This window comes from Carlito syrichta, unplaced genomic scaffold, assembly GCF_000164805.1.
Source record: "Carlito syrichta isolate Samal-C Ts95f unplaced genomic scaffold, Tarsius_syrichta-2.0.1 Scaffold309696, whole genome shotgun sequence".
In the NCBI taxonomy this organism is placed as follows: Eukaryota; Metazoa; Chordata; class Mammalia; order Primates; family Tarsiidae; genus Carlito; species Carlito syrichta.
The window spans coordinates 1-15,853 of NW_007253792.1; the positions used below are offsets into that span (position 1 = coordinate 1).

Genomic DNA, 15,853 nt, shown 5'->3' on the forward strand with positions numbered 1-15,853 from the left:
AACAGGTACACGGACATCACCCCGGCACTCTACGGCACAAGATGGCAGAGAGGAACTCACGGCAGGGCCTGCCTTGATTCCCCCGACTGGGGTCCGCACAGGACATGACTCGGGGGCCAGGAAATGGATGTGGGGACAGGAGCAGGGCCCTGGGGACAGTCTGGATGGAGGAGACCCAAGAAGGCAAGGGAGTGGCACACGCTGGGAGGAAGATGGGAAGTGGCAGGGGTGGTCCAGCATGCCTGTAGAGTGCTTACCCCCTCCTGGCTCAGGGGCAGCGCCCAGCCCCACCCAGCCTGTGTCTCTTCAGCAGGACAGAGTTTACCTCAGTTAAAAGGAAGGAGATGGCAGTGAAGGCAAAGGGACATCTGTACTTGTAGCTGAAATAGGTCTCGGCATCCTTGGTCCTGTTGAGCATCTCGTTGTTGATGCTGGAGATGTAGAGCACCAGGCCCACCACCAGAGAGAGGCCTGGTCAGTGGGGAGAGAGGGCGCTCAGCACAAAGGCCCGGGGGCTTTGCCGTGGTGGCATCCACGTCCCCTGGTCCAGCCACAAAGCCGCAGACCTTGGGCCACAGTGCATTCGTCCTATAAAAGCCACCAGTGGAGGGCGGGAGCTTTCCTCCTGGGGAGCCAGCTCAGACAAGCCCCTTCTAGACAGCAGGGAGTTGCATGTAAGAAAGCTCCCTGTTCAACAAGCCTGGAACCATGGGCAAGGCCGAGCAGACATGCTGGAGCACCGGTCCAGGATATGCCGATTCACTTGGCCTGGGACCCTGGCACTCTTTTCATAAACACTCTCCAGGTGACACTGATGTGGACCTGGGGTGTGAAGCACTGGGCTGGCAAGTAGCTTTTACTAAACTGAGAGGCCAAATGGGCCCCGTCCACCGAAGTAGTCAGGGCCTCTAATCTCTGTCTCTGGCAGCAGGTGGTACACGTCACCGTGGAGTCTGTCATGGTGGCTGGTGGTCTGCACTGGCAGCCTGAATACAACTGTGGCCTGTCTTTAGGCAGGAGAGGTAAAGAGAATTTGTCCAGATTCTGGCAAGCCCTAAGTCAGGAGTCCAGTGGGGACTACACTCCGACTGCTATTGTGCAAATGGCTGCCTCAGGCATCAGTCCCATCCATTAGTAACTGTAACTGAATCAGGACATCATTAATTACTCTGTCTTGAGCTGTTCAGGTTTAATTTCACTCACATTATCTTATGAAACTGGGGCATCTCAAATGATAAGTGCTGAAGGAAAATAGGTGCAATTGAGACTTTTCTTGGTACTTGTGTTTGAATCCCTGCTGCCCACATGAACCCTCTGTATGCCATCATTAAAACTCTTCATGCGGCCCAGTCTCAAGCCTGGATTTCAGATCCTGTAGCCCACTGCTAAAAAACCTCAGGTGCCTCAAAGTTACTGCATATTCTTGGTTATTGTGACGTTTGCAGAAGGAAAGATAAAGAGCTTAGTCCTGGGTTTATAACTCTTGGCTAGATGGAAATATCAACATGGAAAAGTTGGGCTGATGACACAGCAGGTATTCAATAAATAAATACATATTTGTTGGACTGATGGATGGAAGATGAATTAATAGATGGAAGAATGGAGGGAAGATGGATGGGTTGGTAGACTGAAAAGTGGATGGGCAGACAGATGGAAGGAGGGAGAAAGAAAGACCGGTTTTAGGGCACTAGGTACTCTGACTGCCACCTCACTTCCAAACTATGAAGTGTTGGCAAGAGGATCCTAAAGTGTCCTTAGGAGTCAGGTGGCAGACAAAATGCCTGGTGCCCTACAGTCATCTTTTCTCTTCCTTCCATCTATCCATCCATCCACCCATCCATTATTCAAACAATTAACACACTCATCCCCTCCCCAGATCCTCTCCCTGACCAGCCAGTCCAGGGCACCTAAAGCCCGTCCATCCACCCATCCATCTATCCATCCACCTGTCCATCCACCCTTCCATCCACCCATCCATCCATCCATCCACCCACCAATCCATCTACTCATCCACCCACCTGTTCATCCATCCACCCCCATCCTCCCATCCACCCCTCCACCCATCTACCCGTCCATCCACTTGTTCATCCACCCATCCATCTATACACCCACCCATCCATCCACCCTTCCATCCACCCACCCATCCACCCATTCACCCATCCATCCATCCACCCATTCATCTATCCATCCATCCACCCATCTATCCATCCATCCACCCATCCATCTATCCATCCACCCATCCATCCATCCATCCACCCACCAATCCGTCTACCCATTCACCCACCTATCCAACCATCCACCCCATCTACCCGTCCATCCACCTGTCCATCCACCCATCCATCTGTCCATCCATCCATCCACCCACCCAACCACCCATTCACCCATCCATCCATTCACCCATCCATCCATCCACCCATTCATCTATCCATCCATCCACCCATCTACCCGTCCATTCACCCATCCATCTATCCATCCACCCATCTATCTATCTGTCCACCTGTCCATCCACCCTTCCATCCACCCATCCACCCACCAATTCATCTACCCATCCACCCACCTGTCCATCCATCCACCCATCCATCCACCCCCCTATCCTCCCATCCACCCCTCCACCCATCTACCCACCCATCCACTTGTCTATCCACCCATCCATCTATACACCCATCCGTCCATTCACCTTTCCATCCACCATCCATCCACCTGTCTATCCACCCATTCATCTGCCCATCCATCCATCCACCCTTCCATCCACCCACCCATCCACCCATCTACCTGTCCATCCACCCATCCATCCACCCATCCATCTATTCATTCACCCATTCATCCACCCTTCCATCCACCCATGCATCCACCTGCCCATCCTCCCATCCATCTGTCCATCCTTCCATCCAACCTTCCATCCACCCACCCATCCACCCACTCACCCATCCATCCACCCATTCATCCATCTATCCATCTACCCATCTACCCATCCATCCACCTGTCCATCCACCCATCTATCTATCTGTCCACCTGTCCATTCACCCTTCCATTCACCCATCCACCCACCAATACATCCACCCATCTACCCACCTGTCCATCCATCCACCATCCATCCACCCTTCCATCCTCCCATCCACCCATCTACTCATCCATCCATTTGTCCAGTCACCCATCCATCTATCCATCCACCTGTCCACCCACTCGTCCATCACCCATCCACCCACCCATCTATCCACCCACCTGTCCATAAATCCTTCCATCCACCCATCCATCCACCCATCCACCCACCCGTCCACCCATCCGTCCATCCACCCACCCATCCATCCCCCCCTCCATCTTCCCATCCTGCCACCCCTCCATCCTCCCATCCACCCACCCACCCATTCATCCATCCATCCATTATTCAAACCATTAACCCAACCATCCCCTCCCCAGATTCTCCTCCCTGATCAACCAGTCCAGGGCACCTAAAATGCATGCCCCCGAGAGTCACTCCTTCGGTCTGCATCTTTATCTCTCGGGAAAAAAAAAGTCTCCACGAAAATGTACAGGTTATCTTGAAGGGGTGAAACAGCCCACCTTTATTTTCCAGTTCCCTCTCCTTCTCATTCTACACACCCCTTGTCAGAGATTTCATTCATGCCCATAAGTCCCTCTCCTACTTCCGGGGCTGACAGCTCCCAAATTTCTCTTTTTGGTGCAAGTCATTCCCATGAGTCCTTAGACCCTGGCCTCTAGTAGCCTCCTGGACACCTTCTCACAGATATCACAAGGACACCTTAAACTCAGTATTTCCCACATGAAACTCATGATCTGACCCTTCTGTGATCCCTGAGCAAGGATGTGATGTTCCATCCATCCAGTGCTTGAGCAAGAACCCTCGACTCTTCTCTGGAGCCTGGTCCTAGTCCTGTTGAGTTACCCCCCAAATGCCACCTGAACTCTCTCATTTCTCTCTCTTCTGCTATCCTTCTCCCATCTGGGCCCTCATCACCAACTCTCCTGTGCTACTGGAGTAGGCTTTTGCCTAGTCTCCCTGCCTCTGATCTTACTCCCCTCCCTCCCTCCATTCCCCACAGTGGTCATTCTAAAATCCAAATCTAGTTGTGCCATCCCTTAGCTCAAATTCTTCTAAGGTTTCTCACGAAGTCCCGAATCCATAAGACGACCTCGGATGCCTTCCCCAGTGTCTCCTTGCACACTTCTCTTGGCACTCGCCATGGTGAGGAGTGAAGTGTTGTTCCCCCCGTGCACCAGCCTTCCTCTGCCCTCCAGACTCCCTCCTCACCTCCAGCCTCACTTCCTTGCCCGATTCCTATGCATCCTGCTTCTCACCCTCCTCCTTCTCCCCCTCCTTGACCAACTTTTGAACTGAGTTTCCATGCTGCTCCTGACCCCCACGGCAGTCCTTGCTGACCTCCAGCATAGCCCTTTCTGCACTGGGCTCGTATTTCCTGTCACACGTTCGAATCTCTCATGACACTGGCCTTCTTGTGGGCACTCGCAATAAGGCCTGGCGGAGAGCATGCATGAGGGAAGGAAGCACAGCCCGGTATCAGTTCAGGAAGGCAGGTCCATGTGGAAGGGGCCGGGGAGGGCCGGGGTGTGAGGTGTGACTGAGAGTGAAGGAGACACACTGAATCTCCTGAGGTCAGCCGAGGGCTCAGGGGCGAAGAGACCATTATTCCAAAGACAGATCGTGTTCACTGCTTATGCAAATATATGAAGACCCAGCCTCTTCAAAAGCAGGAATACTCATCATTGGTGGGAATTTACAAGTTCTTAAGGAGTGGGGATGCACGGAGTGAGGAATGGACCCTGATTTCAATCCCAACTCAGACCCAGGGTGAGCCTGTTCAGACACCCCTCCTCGGGAGCCTCTGTGGTTTTCCTGGGAGGTGACGATGGGCCCAGAGCATCGGAAGTCTCCAGCTCTGACCCAGTTCTGCCCGGGTTACTGACTTAGCTTGTCCTACTTCCAGGACTTCCCAAAGCAGAGCAGTTTAGGAATTAAATATGAAAAGTGCAGAGTGTATGAAAAGAAAGCAGCACAACTTACCTGAGAGGATAAAGAAGATGCCAGAGACAAAAGCCAGGATTGTCCTGTGGGGGCGGATGTGTCCAATGTTGCTCAGGATAAATCCAATGAACATGAAGAAGAGGCTGACCAGAGGGAACGGCGTGGCTGAGCGAATCATTTCTAGTTAAGAAGATGGAAGATGGCCCATCAGCCTGCAGGCTGTACTTGCCTCTCATCATCCCGAGGCATGTATTCCTGGCAGTGTCTACCCACGGGCCCTCAAACCCACCCTGCATGTGTCCGCCACGCTCCATTCTCCACTGGGTGGCCTGGGGACATTGCAGTGCTGGTCGGGCTTTTGTCCCTGAGGTGTGGCTGGAAGGTCTGATTTCAAGAGCCAGCATATTCTGGACCTCTGTCATCTCCTCTGGGCATAAACTACCTTTTGCCCGAGAGTGCACACTGCCTGCCCATATGACACCTGTGGGAGGGCCTGGTCACTCCATCTTGCTTCCTCTTACAGGGAGATTTGCCATCTCCGTGGGCAAGGGGCTGCTTTGAGTCGTACAAGGGACAGTCATGGCCTCTGTCTTCTTCAACTTTTAATTACTAGGGGAGCATTTGTTCCGTCATTTTTTTAAAATTGGTTTGGTTTTTGTCCTTGGTTCCTGATAACTTCTAAATCCTCAGAATTTTCTGAGGATACGAGTCTTTGTTATTCATGGTGGGCTGAGTTTATGCTACCGAGGCGACTCAGAATGCGGACTGGAAAGACCAACCATGTGTTGAGAGGATTGGCGTTTTGAGCCGGATGAGATCAGCCTGACCTCTGGGGAAGGAAAGGGGCTGGAGATTGAGTTCAGTAACATGGTCAAGAAATCAACCAATCATGCCTACGTTAGGAAACCCTCTGTACAAAAAACTCACTCGAGCTTCCTGGTTGATGGACACCTCACTGTGTAGGATGGGGACACATCCTGATTCCACAGGGCGAAGGCCTAGAAGCCCCACATTCAGGACCCTCCCTGACCTCGTCCCATGTGTCTCTGCATCTGGCTGAACCTGATTTGCATCCTTCATAATAAACCTGTCATGGTAAGTGTGGTGCTTTAGAGCTCTGTGAGCCATTCTAGCAAATTAGTGAACCTAGGGAGTTATGAAAACTCCCACGTTTGTAGCCAGTTGGTCAGAAGCGCAGGTGGCCTGGGAGATTATGAGCTTGTAGCCGATGTCTGAAAGGGCAGTCTTGTTGCAGTCGGAGACCTTAAACCCGTACAGTTGTGTTAACTTGAGGTGGCTAATATAGCATTGCATTACAGTATTGCAAGTTTACTCTTGGGGAAGGATCAACTCTGATGAGGCCATGACCATGAAGTCAGTCTCACTGGGGTCCAGAGAGTTCAGTTCTCTGGGTGTGAAGCCCTCTCACCCGCCTTGGTCACTAGACTTGCAGATTCCGGAACCTGTGTCCACCACTGGAAAGTCTATCAGCAGGGCAAGCTCCCATGACCTCAGGCCAGCACACCCAGCAGAGTCTAAGGGCGCCGGCTTAGAGGAATACGCTGCTCATCCTGGTTCCTCCCTCTGCCCTGCTCCTCTCTGTCCAGCCAGTGGCCCAGCTGCAAAGTATGAGGCACCTACTTAGAACGTTGACCGTGGACTCGGATGTCAGCTGGGTGTTCATGGGCATCACATATTCTATGGTGAAGCAACGTCCCCGCTCCTCACCTGTGGACATAAGAATCACATCTCCAGGTCCTTCCTGAACATGGGCTTGCAGGTAGCTCCTTTTTAAAAAATATGTTTTTATTTTAAAGATGTGGGGTACAGTTTGAGGTTAGGTATACAAATGGTCATTGTGTAGGTAAAGTTTGGGTCTCACTTTGGCAGGTAGTTCCTTAAAATGGTATTTTAAATGAGAAAATCCCAGGCCAGGCTCTGTGGCTCAGCCTATAATCCTAGCACTTTGGGAAGCCGAGGCAAGTGGGTTCGAGACAAGCCTGGGCAACTTGGTGAAACCTCATCCCTACAATAAAAAAGTCAAAAATTAGCTGGCGTGGTAGTACACGCCTGCAGTTCCTGCTACTTGGAAGACTGAGGCAGAAGGATCACCAGAGCCCAGCAAGTCAACGGTGGGGTGGCCGTGAGTGTGCCATTGCATTCCAGCCTGGGTGATGGAGTGAGACTACAACTCAAAAAAAAGAGAGAGAGAGAGAGAGAGAGAGAGAGAATTCCGGTGACCACTGTGGCAGTCCTGGCCAGCTGGGCTGGTCCTGCGCCATCAGGAAGGGATGAAGGACAGGGATCTTGGAGTAGCAACTCCAGGTTCCAGAGAAGTGAGCAGAGTGGGAGCCAGAAAGCTGAATCCAAAGCCTCCCTGGCACCACAGAGCGGGAGGACGCTGCTTTGGGCTTCCTCTGTGCCACTTCATAGACAGAGAAGCAGAGGAACTGCGAAGTGTTTCTCCCCTTGCCAACTAGTGGATGCCAGGAAGTGGAGGAGCCTGGCTCAACCTCCCCGAACCTCGTTTCCTCACTGCAAAGTGGAGCTAGGAAGTCGTGTCTTGCAGCGCTGCTGGGAGGGTTACGGGAGTGGTAGTCCAGCAGGCGGAAGAGCCCGAGCCCTTGAGACCTGCGCGGTGCCCTCGCACGCAGCCCTGGGGCAGTGTGGGCAAGACACGGCACACCTGCCTTTCAGGCAAGAGAGCAGGGAGCAGAAAGGCCTCGCTCCGACAGGCCTGGAGATTCAGGCCTTGAATGAGGAGCAGGTGTTGGTCCCCGGGGAGCACCACCTGGCATTTCGAGGGACCATCCACGGTGAACCGTCCCCAGCTGGGGGTGCCCGTACCTGCAAGGAAGCAGACCCTCCAAAGGCCCGAGTGCAGGGACATCTTAATCTCGGTGCTCTGGTTCTGGGGCACCACCACGCCCTCCTCCAGGTACAGCCAGTAGTCGGTGCTGACGGCGATGCCCAGCAGGCCCAGCCCGCAGACGGCGAAGACGCTGCTCAGCAGGGTCAGGGCCTTCCTCCCGCAGGCACTCATCTTCCCGGATGGTCGCTGAGAAGCCAGCGGCTGTGCTCCTGCTGGCACCGGTGGGCTCTGGGTGCAGGGAGAGACAGGAGCGAGTGTCAGTGGCCAGGCTCTGAGAAGACCAAGATGAGCACCAGTAGCCAGTCAGCTGCACTCAGATCATGGTGGGTGGACGCCGCCAGGAAACTCCCAGACACCAGGCCCACAACAGAGGTGCCGCCCTGCTCTCCAACCCCCAGGAATTCACAGATTTCTTTGCATGCCACTGCAAGGGCCCCCTTGTCCTCTCTGGGAGTCCCCCTGGCATCACCATTCGTTCATTCAGGAACCTATTGTGCCAGACTTGGAAATACAAAAATGAACATGACATGGTGCCAGACTTGGGAAACACCAAAATAAAAGGCCACTGATCTCTCCCTTAAAGTGCTCCCCATCCAGCGGGAGAACAAAGGTATCCCCAGAACAACTGCCTATAGCCCACTCTTCCTCTGTGCTACCAACCCAGGTAGCACAGAGGAAGAGTGGCGAAGAGAACTCTTCTCGCTGGGCTTCTGTGTTGAGAAGGGTCCTGAGGCTCAAGTGCCCTCTGTCAGAGCCGCACGCTCCAAGGGGTAGTGGTGGCAGCCTCGGACGAGGCACAGGGGCAGGGAAGGCTTTCCGGGGAAAGTGTCTTCCTCATGTGACTCTGATCAGTTGGAGGACCTAGTCGCCACAAGTAAAGAAGCCACACCACGGTCCAGCTTGCCAGATCCACCGACCCAGAAACGGCCCCACTCTGGCCTGCTTGCCACGGCACATTGGCAGAGCCGGCTCTGCGGCAGCCAGAGAGAAGCGGGGTCTATGCGAGGCCAGTCAGGAGCACACCGATGGACACCTGCCAGGTCTGGCACTGGGCCTGGAGCTGGACCACCGCGGGGAGCAAGGTGGGCAGCGCCGACCCCAGGAGCCCACAGTCAGCTCAGGGCTCCTGCACTCGGGCCACGACCTGGAACCACCTAGGATGGGGTCAGGCTTCCTGGGAGCTGCCCTGAGAGACTCTGACACCCTGCCTCCAGCGGGACCTGGGCAATGGTCTTTGTCAGTGCCTGCAGGTGACACTCACATGCAGCCAACGTCCAGAACAACCGATCTGTGTTCTCAGCCTGCAGTCCATGGACCAGCAGCATCGGGTCACCAGGGAGTTTGCAGGGAAAGTCAACACTCTGGCCCCTCCTACTTTCTGGATTCGAATGGGCATTTTAGGTGACCCGGGTGGGTTGTTTGCCTGCTAAAATCTGAGATTTTAGGGGGGATGGAAGGTGGAGCGATTCTAGAAGAGGGCGGGGTGTGGGGCACCTCTAGCAGAGTCTCACTGGAGCCATCATGGCTGTAAGGTTGCCACGCTGTCAGCAAATTTCTCCAGCCCCTGCAATACTGCAACACCAGAAATTTTGCAACGGGGCATGAGCAATGCTTGGGAAAGAGGTGCAGCAGCGTCCTGGTGGGACTCTCTGTGACCAGGGCCCTGCCCGGCAGTGTCCTCTCTCCCAGCTGGGATCTGCGGCACAGTGGACGTGAGACCGCTGGCAAGCGACGAAAGCCAGACTTACCCGCAGAATCTGAGCTCACGCCATGAGTTGAAGAGCAGGGAGACGAGTGCTCCCTGTGAGAAGTGGGGCCACCCTGCTCCTGGCTCTGCAGTGCCATCCCTGTCCCAGCAGCTGAGGCGGGGCCTAGTGGGAGGTGTTTGGGTCATGGGGGATCCCTCGAGAAGGCTGGGGTGCTGGTCTCCAAGGAGGGGGTGAGCCTGCGCCTTTGGAGGCTGGATTAGTCAGAAGGAGCCGGTCAGCTCCCATGAGACCAGGATGTTAGAAAGTCTCAGGTCTCCTCCGTGTCCTTTCTGACCTTCACCTCCTTGTGTTGCTGCAGGAAAGCCCTCACCAGAAGCCAGGGCCCTGGCCTTGAACTTCTCAGCCTGCAGAACTGTGAGCTAAATAAACCCACTTTCTTTATAAATTACCCAATCACAGAAATTCTCTCTTAGCAACACAAAACAGACTAAGGCACTCTCGGGGGCCCGTTTTTCTCCCAGATAACATAGAGGAAGAGAATAATAATACCAAAAGCTGAGGTATGCCGCGAAACACTTCATTCTCTGTTTTGATCATTGGGACTCTGTTTCCATCCTCATTTTACAGGTGAGCAGACTGAGGGTCAGAAGGGCTAAGATGCTTGCACAGGCCCACTCAGCAAGTGGCGGGCCTGTGTGTGACCCTCACCTCGCCTCATTCTCAAGCCTTCCTCAGGCCACCCCCAGGAGCATCTCCAAAGTGGATCCCATGGAGCTATAGTCTCATGGCATATTCAAAACAAGGGGCTCTTTGGCAAGGAACAGCGAGGGAAACACTGCATCTGGCTCTTGGAAGAACCACATTGCACACTGTGTCAGAGGCCCGAAAAGCCCGTTTCGCTTTGCTCAGTCCAGGCTTATCTGACCACAGAATGACATCATGTTCTGTGAAACCCACTTTAGGAGCCACGCGGCCACCATGAAGGATGGCAGGACCTCTCCTGCTCACGCCACGGAACGGCTGGAGAGAGGGAACTCAGTCGCAGACACAAGCATGCCTGGAAAAATCCTAAAGCCTCATCCTGGAGTGAGGTATTATTATTAAGCAACAACGGGCTAAGCCCTTGACTCTTACAGAGAAGGCAAATCAGAGTTTCTCAAACATGACCTCTGTCGCCCAACCGAAGCTGAGCAGCCCATTATAATGTTAAGCTTGACAGAGAGAGATGAAAAGGATTTAGGTCTTGGCAATTTGGAAAGCTCAAAATGGAGAGGAGATTGAACTGGAATCTGAAAATGCAAGAAATAAAAGAATAGGGTGAAGGTGATCTTGCCTGCCACACTACAACAGCGTGCTTAGGAAAAACAAAAAACGTGTTACATACCCTTTCCAGAGTGTGCAATACATTTATGGAATGCAACCCGGGGTGAAAAATAACAATCTTATCCATTACAAAATTATATTTATGTTTCTGTTATGTCATCATATTCATTTGCAAGAAAGTAATATTGACTGAGTACCGATTAGATACCAGGCATTGTGCAACGCCCTTTATACACAATTATCTCATTGGGACCTCACAATAAACCTACAGGTAGGTTACTATCAGCCCCATCTTATGGATGAAGAAACCAACGCTTATGGATGTTAAGTAGCCTACAGCAGCAAGTCCAACGTTTTTGGCATCAAGGACTGGTTTCATGGAAGACAATTTTTCCACGGACAACAGGTGGCAGGGGACCCTCAGGCATGAGAGTCTCCTAAGGAGTGCACCACCTGGATCCTGGGCGTGCCAGTTCACAACAGGATCCGTGCTCCTGTGAGAATCTAATGCCACAGCTGATCTGACAGAAGACGGAGATCTGCTCACCCACTGCTCACCTCCTGCTGTGCAGCCCAGTTCCTGACACGCAGGTGATGTGAGCGTTGGGGATCCCTGACTGACAGGATGTCAGACTGTGGATTCATACCCAGGTCTAACTCCAAAGTCTATGCTCGAACTACATCATCTCCTTACTGAAGAAACAGATGGGTTCAAGGAGCATTGGAAAAATATCCAATATAGGTGGCTAAGACAATCTAGAAATGGATGAGATGCAATATCTGAAGAGTGTTCTTTTTAAGTGGCAAGTGTTCATGAGGACTTCCTATTGGGGTCGTTCAAGCATAGCTTCTGGTATTGTGTCACGGAGGGGCACTGTATCCCAGTCTTGCTGGTTCTGAAAACCACCTTGTAGGATGGCAGAGCTAATATTTCCTGCACATAAGAAAGTCAAGTTGCAGAGAGGAAAAGTACCTGAGGTTACGAGTCAGTTGCTAAGGGACAAGGGCGTGAATTAGAAGCATGCTAAGTGCTGATCCAATGCTTTTTTCTCTGTGCTGCACAGAAAATCGTAACACAGAAAATGAAAACTACCTGCACTTCTCCTTGTGAAACCTCCACCATTAACATCTTAATTCATTGCCTTCCCAGTCTTTCTTCTAAATAATTGTGTGTGTGTGTGCCCATATTCTCCCATCCAATGTCTTCCACAAGGACAGGAGTCCCTTAAAGACACTCTAGCCTGGAGTATATGCCTTGTTCCTACATAATTAGGCCTTTGTTGAAGTCTCTGCCCTTGCATGGTTGCTTCTCCAACCTATGAATCCCATCTGTCTTCTGCGTTCATTTTTTTCTGATGAGGGAAGCAGACAGTTTTTTATAAGTTGCTACCACAAGAGAAGATGTTTATGCTAAAATATTAAATGAATTAAGTTGAATGCAAAACCACACATTTCACATAAACTCAACTGTGTAAAAAGTATACAAACTGGGAAGAAATAAACCAAAATGCTGATGGTGAATGCTTCCAAGTAATTAGGTTACGCTTTTTTTAAATAGTTCTTTGTACTCAACAAAGCTTCTAAAAGAACATGTATTGGTCCTGAAATCAGATAAGAGAACTAAGTTAAAGATTAGAGTAATCAATTCTCCATTCATTGCCCTCATAAACAAACATGCACGGCTCCAGCTAACTCCTGGCTTAGAGATGTCAACTTGCAGTGTCATTCTTTGGAGAAGTGGCCCAGAAGTAGCAGCTTTGAGCTTTTTAAGATGATTACCTGAGTATCATTATCTCTAAATATTAATTTGTTAATTATCAGGAATTAACAGTCGCTAATTATCATCCATGACTAGCAATTCAGGAGAAATGTCTTGTGGAGATTAAATCACTAATGGCACATCCTGCTGTCCAAGCAAGTGAAAAAAAGGCCTTTCAAGGAAGTGCTTGGGTGCCCAGGTGAGGTTACAGATGCAAGGAAGCCCAGATGGTTGGGGTTTGACTGGTGGGAAGGAGAGAGTCAAATTCAGATACATTGATCTCAGTTTCCCACAAGTCCAGAGAAACCCCTGCAGTGCTTTGATGAAGGGTTTGGGGTATAGGGATTCCTGACAAAGCTTCAGAACCAGTTCCAACAGTTGCTCCTGTGAACTGGTCCAGTGACTCAGCATTTAGCTTGGCCAGTGCCCACCAGGATGGGCTGATGACCAGAGGACAACTCCCAGTGGTCCCTCGACCTGCCTGCTTCCTACCAGGCTCATCCGTATAAACTTCTACAGTGGCGAAAAAATGACCACCACTACTTGACACCCCTCCCACTGAGAAGTGGGGTCTAGGTCTTCTCCCTGGAGTCCAGGCATGTCTGTGAATGCTTTGACAAATAAAGCACACAGAAGTGATGCTATGTGGCTGGGTTGTAAGAGGAGATACAGCTTCTGCCTGGTTCTCATGGGAGCTCGCTCAGGGGGAGCCAGCCCTCGTGCAAGAAAGCCAGCTACATGGGGACCACCATGCTTCAGAATAGGGTTTCTTTTTTTTTTTTTGAGTTGGAGTCTCACTCTGTCTGCCAGACTGGAGTGCAGTGGCCACTCCTGGCCACCACAGCCTCGACCTGCTGGTCTCCGGCGATCCTTCCACCTCAGCCTTCTGAGTAGCCAGAATTACAGGCATGCGCTACCACGCCCGGCTCATTTTTTATTTATTGTAGAGATGAGGTCTCGCCAAGTTGCCCAGGCAGGTCTCGAACCCGCGGGTTCAGGCAATCCACTCACCTCAGCCTCCCAAAGGCGCAGGATTACAGGCTGAGCCACCGAGCCCGCCTCAGAACCGGGTTTCTCAACCTCAGCCTTGCTGACATTTGGGGCTGGATAATTCTCTGTGGTGAGGCCTGTCACGTGCACTGCAGGGTGTTCAGCAGCAGCCCTAGCTTCTACCCACCAGATGCTAATAACACTCCAGTTGTGGCAGACAAAAATGTCCTTCTAAGGGCAAAGCCCACCTTGGCTGAGAATCACCACTTTCGACACTAAGTTCAGGTGCTCTGGTTGACAGCCCAGCTGAACTTCCAGCCAACAACCAGCGATAGCTGCCAGCCACGGGACTGAGCCATCCTGGGTGGACGTCCAGCCCAGTTGAGCCTTCGGATTACTGCAGCTCCAGCCTAAGAAACTCTAAGACAGAACTGCCCAGTTGCGTGCTTGCCAAATCCCTGACCCATAAAAAGTCATGAGCAAGATAAAATAGTTGTGTTCTATCATTGTTTCAAGATGCATGATACACAGCAGAAGTTACTAAAATAGCTTCCTTAATTAGCATCTTCCCCTGACAATCCAGTTATGACATAAATCCCAGGTGTGGCCTTGTCCAGAATGTATCTTAGTGAAAGAGGGCCTGGGGGTCACAGTTGGACCCCTGGCATTTACAGCAGCACGGAGGAGTGACTAGTACATGGGATGAGGCAAATTCGGGTTCTAATGCTTGCTCTTCCACAGACCATCCTGAGCAAGTCATATCACCTCTCTGAACCTCAGTCTCTTCATCTGTAAAACAAGGATAACTTCACAAGTTATTTTGAGGAGTCATGAAAATGTAATGAAAAAAATCTCGACTACCTCATGCCATCTCAGAGCAATGCTACAATCAGAAAGTAACACAATCCGACACCAAAGAGTGGTAAACAACAAACCAGCTTTAATAAGGTATGCTTTCAGCTTTTCAAGCACTCTCCACCCCAAGCCTAAGTTAGTAAGGCCACAGCCAACCTGTCTTCCAGGAGTCCAGGCTCCAGAGCTGAGGATACAGAGCTCTGGAACAACATTGTCACACTGTGTCCCGAGCAGAGGTCAGGGGCTAATAAATTTCTCTCACCCTTGGTTTGGCAGGCGTTAACTGATGGACCAGTTTCCATAGAAACAAGGGGGCATCATGGGCACCTACCAAGGGTCCCTGCTCTTATCAAAAGGAGAAGTTCAGCTGGAGAGGGAGCTGACCAGGATTTAATCTAAACGCTAACAAGATGCTTTGTAAATATCCACACTGTTTCTCTAAAGGCAGGACCATGACACCAGGTCAAGTGGGAGGGCCACCTAGCCAGGCAGCACCAGCCAAGTAGTGATCACAGCAATCACGTCGTTAATGATCTCTTCTTTCCACAGTGAGATACCACCTTAGCCCAATCAGAATGGCCATCGCTAAAAAGTCAAAAAACAGTAGATGTTGGTGTGGATGCAGTGAAAAGAAAAGGCTTAAATTTCTACTGTTAGTAGAAACATGAATTAGTGCAAATTCTGTGAAAAACAGCATGGAGATTTCTCAAGGAACTGAAAGATCTGCCACTCAATTCAGCAATCCTATTACCGGGCATCTAACCAAAGAAAAAGAAGTCATTGTACAAAGAAGACACCTGTACCCATATGTTTATCGCAGCACAAGTCACAATTGCAAAAATTTGTCATCAACCTAAATGCCCATCAACAGGTCAGTCGATAAAGAAAATGGGGCATATGTATACCTTGAAATGCTATTCAGCCATGAAAAAGAACAAAATAATGCATTCTGCAGCAACTTGGATGGAAATGGAGACCATTATTCTAAGCGAAATAATGCAAGAACAGAAAAGCAAATAATGTCTGTTCTCACTTATAAGCAGGAGCTAAGCACAGAGGCATAGAGAATGGTACAGTGGACACTGGAGACTAGAGGAGGGCAGGAATGGGGAGAAGAATGAAAAGTTACCGACTGGGCACAATGTGGACTAGTCGGACGATGGGTACACCAGAGCCCAGACTTCTTTGCCACCACACAACTCTGCCACGTCAGCAGAACCACATGCACCCCTAAAGCTATTGATATGAATATGCATGCTATTTTCTTGCAGAGTTTTCCTATTCCTTAAAAATTGAACCATACTGCATACACCATAGTACAGACTATTAGCTTTATTTTGCTT

The 15,853-nt window shown here is 51.0% G+C and overlaps 1 protein-coding gene across 1 annotated transcript; it reads right to left on the bottom strand.

Moving 5' to 3' along the window:
• Positions 1 to 5: 5 nt before the first annotated feature.
• Positions 6 to 8,112, bottom strand: LOC103269993 (voltage-dependent calcium channel gamma-5 subunit; the record flags this gene model as incomplete). The annotated part of the gene is made up of 5 exons (XM_008067536.1): positions 7,850 to 8,112; positions 6,644 to 6,730; positions 5,042 to 5,182; positions 326 to 471; positions 6 to 29 (listed from the first exon to the last, which is right to left on the bottom strand). Coding segments are annotated over exons 1-5 (594 nt in total), but the record flags the coding sequence as incomplete, so codon positions are not given.
• Between the last annotated feature and the right edge of the window lie 7,741 nt (positions 8,113 to 15,853).